Raw genomic sequence first — 6,000 nt, 5'->3', positions numbered from 1 at the left:
GTTGTTTGTGGGGCCTGCCTGGTGTTTTTACATGAGTAGAATGTGTCCTTCTATTTAAAATGCATCTCTGGGTTATTTGTGGGGCATAGGAATTCGTTCATATTTCCTCCCCAAAAAATGTAGTCCGCCCCCCGCCCCCCCACAAGCTCTGAGGGACAGTGGACCGGCCCCCTGCTGAAAAAGTTTGCTGACCCCTGCTCTTGATCATCCTAGTTGCCCTCTGCACACCTTCCAGCTTGTCAACATCCTTCCTAAATTGTGGCGCCCAGAATTAGACACAGTATTCCAGATGTGGTCTGACAGAGGCAGAATACAGTGGTGCTATTACTTCTGTTGATGCATCCAAGAATAGCATTAGCTTACTTGCCACTACCCCCCCAAATATTTTATTCAAGTTGGCAATTAAAAAAATAAATCAAATAGTAAATAAAAGCATAGCTCCAAATCCTTTGCCACCCGCTAGCCCCCTAACCCTCTCCGCACTCCCAAGCCAAAACTTCCGGTCTACGCATTCTGAGTAGCTCATCCTAGTACTTTCACTTATATTTGTGTGTGATCCTAAATTATTAGAAGGGGACTGAGGGGGCTCAGTCTCTCTCTCACTGCCCTCCTCCATGCGAGTTCCCTTCATGGTGAGAGACGGAAGAACGCTGCACGTTCTCAGAGGCACTGTCTTCCGTGCGCGCCTCTTCATTCAACGACGTGCAAGATCCGAGCCCTGCAGGAATATCCACCATCCCGGTCCTTCTCTCTCTCCTTCTCTGCTGCTCTCGCCACCCCGTCTAGCTTCAGGAAAGAAAGGAAGGAGGAACAGGAGGGGGGGAGCGCCCTAGTTTTTTGTTTTGTTTTTTTTTTTAAAGAAGGAACATTTAAAGTTGTTTCCAGCAGCCGCCTCGGGTGAGTCACGTCTGGGCGGCCGCTGCGGAGGGGAGCTCCCCTCCTCGTGTGCCCCCCAACTACCCGCCCCCGTCCATGTTCTGGAAGAATGAGACCTCCACCCCCCAGTCCGAGGGCCAGCAGTCGCGGACCGAGGTGAGGCATGGCATTGTGGGGAGGGGCAGAAAAAGCGGAGAAGAGCCCTTCTGTGCATGTGGAGGGAGGGGAACAGAGGGCCTCCTGTGCCCCGTGCAAACTCTAGAGAGGAGAGTTGGGGGGGCAAATGAATGTCCTGAAGCGGGGGAGAAAAAACGTGCCACCCTGGTTTGGGGGTGGGGTCGTAGTTTTGAGAACCTGGTCCCCAGTCCTTCAAGCAAAAAGGAGCCAGACCCCCCCCACACACACACCTGAGCTGGATGACACCTAGGCTCGCTTGGGATGGGGAGGACTGAGAGATTGTCCCCCCCCCACAAAAAGGAGCATACAATGATAAAAGAGGCCTCACTGCAACCCCCCCCCGCCCCGCCTTCCACGTCTTTGACAGAGGAGGGAAAACTCCTCAGCTTCTATAGAGGACAGATGTGACCTCAACCCACCCCCACCCCCCAGAATGAATGTGCCACCCTAATCCCTTCCCTGCCTTTTGCGGGGGTGGGGAGAGAGATTGTGAGATCCCCTCGCTGATCTCCCAGGTGACTGTATCTTCCCATCTCCTGCATCTCTTTTCCTGGGGGGGGGCATGTTTCGAGATATTCCTTCTGCTTTTAGTGCCTTGGGGAGGATGGTCTCCTCGAGAGCAAAAGGGGCCTCCTTAGGAGTAAATAAAATAGTATAAAATGCTCTCTGGAAGCTTCCTTGGCGGCGGCGGCGGCGGCGTAGTAGTATTGTGGACGAGAGTATTGGTTGGAAAATGTTGGTGGTAAGTTTCGGGTAGCGGGAGAGGAAGGAGAGTCTTCTCACGGGTTTGTTTGTGGTGGGGAGGTCGAGGTCGCCTCCTCCCTCTTTCTGCTGAGCGCGGGTGGGGGTCTCAGTTCTTTGGTGCTCGGGGGGAGAGGGAGGAGAAAGTGCGACTGCGGTGGGGGGGGGGGAGAGAGAAGAGCAGGAAAGGGGCAGGCGGGCGCTGCTATTGCGCAGCCCACCCGACGGCGAGGCTGACTGAAAAACGCTGCCTTTCTGGCTGGGCATCGGCGCTAATTGCAGGCGCTTCGGGGCGGCGTAGGGAGGAGGACGCCGCGGACGCGGCTGCAGAAGCAGCTTTGGCGAGGCAAAGCGAGCCTGGAGCGCAGCGATTACCTCGAGAGCCGCTTTTCAAAGCCACCCCCTTCTTTCCTTTCCTCTCTCCCCCCCCCTTGCAAATTGCTCCATTAACAAGCCCTACCGCCTCTACCTTTCTTCTTTTCCTTCTCTCTCCCTCTCTCTCTCCCTCTCTCTCTCTCCCTCTCCCTCTTTTTTGATCGACGCCGTTTCTATGGCCACTACAAAGTTGAGGTTTATTGTTTGGAGCGGGCTTATATAGAGGGGGGGGGCATGGAGCCCCGCAGCTAGAGCCTTTCCGCCGGTTTCAGAAGCAGCAGCAGCAGCGACGAACGTCTCCACCGCGCGCCTTGACGAATGGTAAGCCTGCTTCCGACGGGGAGGACGAAGCGCAGATGACTGAGAAATGGGGGAAGGAAGGGAAGAGAAGGAAGGAAGGAAGGAAGGAAGGAAGGAAGGAAGGAAGGAAGGAGAAGGGAGAAGGCTGGTCCTCCGCCTCTCAGGGGAGCCCTGGGGGGCTGGGTGCTGTCGGGCTCCCGCGGAGCTGTGCCGCCGTCTAACGCCTCTTGGTTTTCTCTCCTCTCCGCAGGCCCAGCCGGACGGGGAAGCGCTCCCGAGCGCCCTGGATAAAGAAGAGGCGCGCTCGGGCGCCAGCACGCCCTCCACACCCTCCGTCTGCTCCCCACCATCCTCTGCCTCCTCCTCCTTGCCGTCGGGGGCCAAGAACGTCTGCTTCAGTTGCGGCATGGAGATTGTGGACCGGTACCTGCTCCAGGTAAAGGGCAGCTGCGTAGGGGGGAATGGTTGGTGGGCAGGTGTGTTGCGGGGCAGAGGCAGTGAACGGACAGGGGTTTTCATCGCCAGACCCCTCAGCCCTCATCTCAGGTCCCTTTGCCTCTCTCCCCCCCCCCTCCCCGCAGGTGAACGACCTCACTTGGCACATGCGTTGCCTGGAATGCTCAGTGTGCCGGACCTCGCTTCGCCGGCAGCACACCTGCTACGTCAAGAACAAAGAAATCTATTGCAAAAGGGACTATTTCAGGTAGGTTCCAGGAGGCCGCGAGGATGGACGGAACTGTGGGGCTGAGGGAGGGCGGATCCGGAGCGATTCCGCTTGCTTTGGAATTTCCTGGTTGCTGGGTCAGCATGTTCTGGAAAGGTCTCCTGAACGCCCGGGCGGGTTTGCTCTGGATCACTTTTAAAGTAATGGTTTCATATGCAGCGCAGCGAAGTTTACTTGGGAGGAACTCGAGGTGGGCCTGGAGCTTTCAGAGAGAAATTATCTCAGCTTTGGATACTGGAAGAGAATGGGAGTCTTGGCAGTGGCGTAGCGTGGGTTGTCAGCACCCGGAGCAAGGCAAGCAATTTGCGCCCCCTAACCCGTGGATTTGCACCCCTAACCCTAACCCCCAGATGTTGCGCCCGGTGCGGCCGGCCCCCCTGCACCCCCCACGCTACGCCACTGAGTCTTGGGTTTCTTGTGGTGTTTTGCCCCGTAGCGTCCATACTCGATTTGCGGGATGCGGCTAAGGATGCATTCACTGGTACCTAAAGGACTCGAACTGAACGTGTGGACAAATTATTAACTCAGGTGCAAATTGTTCAGTCTTCGGGTCTTTGCTCACCAAATCTTGGCAAAAAAGGTGTGGGGAGGCTGACCCCGATATATATATATATTTAGGCGCGCGCACCCAGTTAGGCAGGATTCCGAATTTGCTTGATTTTAATTTATACTGGTTCTTAATCCTGATTAATCCGAATTAAAAAATTTTAAAGTAAACTTTAAAACAGGCGTCCCAATCTCAAACCAGTTTCTTCCTTTAAGATTAGGATTTGGTAATGAAAACGAAGTCCCGCTCGGATTCCTGGCTAGGCGGAACTCCGGAGCGGAGGCGGGCGCTGGTTTTGGTTTGGAGCTGTCCGCCTCCAACATCCTTTTTCTGAGGGGGGCAACTCTGCAGGTCGGAAGCGGGTGCGCTTTGACAGCGGAGGCAGAAACGTCCACTTTTTGGCCTTATCCGGATTCAGCGCTCGGATTGTCTCCAGGTGTCTCGTTTGTCCGCCCGGGCCAGAGATTTGGAGTTTGGAGTGAACGAAGCGGGCAGCTGCACTTTCCTGTAGAAAAAAAGGGGGGCAGCTAAATCCGAACCCGTCTCTTTCTTGAAGGGTTTTAGGGGGGGGCGTTCTAAAAATAGATAAAAGCGGAGAGACACCCCTCCAAGAGGTTGAATAAGGATAGGTTATTCTGGGCAGGGGGGGGGAATTTGAATTATACCTAGGGCACCTGAGAGCTTCCCAGGGCTGTTTGTGAACAGGCTGACCCCCGAGAGGCGAGCACTGGGGGTGGGGTGCGTCCAGATTCGTTGACGGGTTTTCTCTCCCTTTCGCAGAAATTTACTGAGGAGGCTGTGAAGAATCAAGGGGCAGGGGGGTGGGCGCCGGGTCTCTGGGTCAGGGCCACCCCTTGCTCGGCGGACGAAGCCCCCTGTCTAAGGACTGCGGAAGAGACTTCCAGCGAAGTTGATCCGGTGCCTCTCAGCCCAGTGCTAGACTGGACGGGCCTCTGGGGCGAGGGGAGGAGCAGGAAATCTCCTGCAGCGGTGAAGCCAGCCAAGGCCAAAGGACAACAACGCCTCGTTTCCTCCCCCCCCCCACACTGCCTCGACCGTTTTCTGTAGCTGAGAGAAGGACCCGCTCAAATAGTTTTAGTGAGGTTTTGTTTTGTTTGTATGTGTGGTGTTTTTTGTTTTATTAAAAAAAAACCCCTACGTGCGCTTTTACCTAGTTTGGATTTGACGGGTCGCGCGCCGCGTTTGGAAGGGCCTTTGCCCCCCCCCCCCCGCTCGCTTTCTCAAACTGACCTACCCTTCCGCACAGTGGGTTTGCTTTATAATACTACGGTTTTTGAGAGGATAAATGAGATCAGGAGGGCTGGGCGATGCTCGGCAGGGAAACGGGCGCCCTTCTGGAGTAAAGACAAAACGGCCGGCGCCTTTGCTTTGGCGCCCGGGACCCGCCGGGCTAAAGAGAGGAAGGGAGGCGTCAGCTGAGTGGCCCAGAATGCTCTGAATCCCGAACCCTTCGATGGCACTTGCTGAAATAATAATAGCAATAGTAATAGTAGTAGTAGTAGTAATAATAATAATAATAATAATAATAATAATAATAATAATAATAATAAATAATATAACACCTAATCGGGCTATAAAGCGGGATATATTTTAAATAAACATAAGAACAGAAGTAGTGTCCGCTGGATCAGGCCATCTGATATCTTTCAAAGTGTCCTTAAAATGCCTTTCAAATAAAACGGAATAAAGTCTTCTAACCTACCCATTTTTGCGCGCCGCCTCAAGGTAGCCAGGGAGCGTTGCGAACTATGGTAGTTTGCATTGCTTTTTCTAAATAATGGTCGGCGAATTTTGTGACTTACTCCAGGAGCTGGAAGCGGACCCACCCAAGCAAATCCGAACTCCGGGGTTCAAAGGCGCTGGATCAAAAAAGGAACCTGGGATTGCGGGCGGAAGGTGGGGACTGGGGGTGGGCGCTTGCCCTAGCCCCCGAGGGGAAGGCTCTCCCCATGGAATCGGGCCCTCCTAAAAGAAAGTCCTTCTTTGTCTATTCCTTGGCTTGGGACCCCGTTCTCTCCTCAGCGCCCTCCCGGCCTGCCATCAAGGAGGTCCGAGGTGGGCAAACCCTTTCTGGGGGCAGATGCTTCGGAAAAGGGGGAGAGGTCGCCCTCTCGCCAGGCGCTGCCCCCCTAATGCACCTTGAGGCGGCCGCGCAGCGCCAGGTTTCCTGGAGGGAGCAAGGCGCCCTGGACGGCGCGCGTGGGGGGGTCACCTTTTCCGGAAGGGGAAAAACGAAGCA

The 6,000-nt window shown here is 54.9% G+C and overlaps 1 protein-coding gene across 6 annotated transcripts in view; it reads left to right on the top strand.

Moving 5' to 3' along the window:
* Nucleotides 1–797: 797 nt before the first annotated feature.
* The window catches only part of LHX6 (LIM homeobox 6), a 41,800-nt gene continuing 36,597 nt past the window's right edge, over nucleotides 798–6,000 (top strand). Inside the window, exons 1-3 of one of the 6 annotated variants that reach the window (XR_014215883.1) lie at nucleotides 798–1,032; nucleotides 2,720–2,905; nucleotides 3,051–3,172. Coding sequence is in view for 4 of the 6 variants with exons in the window: in XM_082208973.1 (XP_082065099.1) it covers nucleotides 973–1,032; nucleotides 2,720–2,905; nucleotides 3,051–3,172 (368 nt within the window). In the remaining 2 variants the exon portion in view is untranslated. Of the gene's footprint in view, nucleotides 1,033–1,484; nucleotides 2,491–2,719; nucleotides 2,906–3,050; nucleotides 3,173–4,103; nucleotides 4,248–6,000 lie in introns of those variants that run through there. The other 5 variants (XM_082208973.1, XM_082208976.1, XM_082208975.1 and 2 more) reach the window with 5 other exon arrangements.

Source organism: Podarcis vaucheri, assembly GCF_965113315.1.
Source record: "Podarcis vaucheri genome assembly, chromosome: Z".
In the NCBI taxonomy this organism is placed as follows: domain Eukaryota; kingdom Metazoa; phylum Chordata; class Lepidosauria; order Squamata; family Lacertidae; genus Podarcis; species Podarcis vaucheri.
The sequence above is the reverse complement of the archived record's forward strand: the minus strand, read 5'-3'. Positions and strand labels throughout refer to the sequence as shown.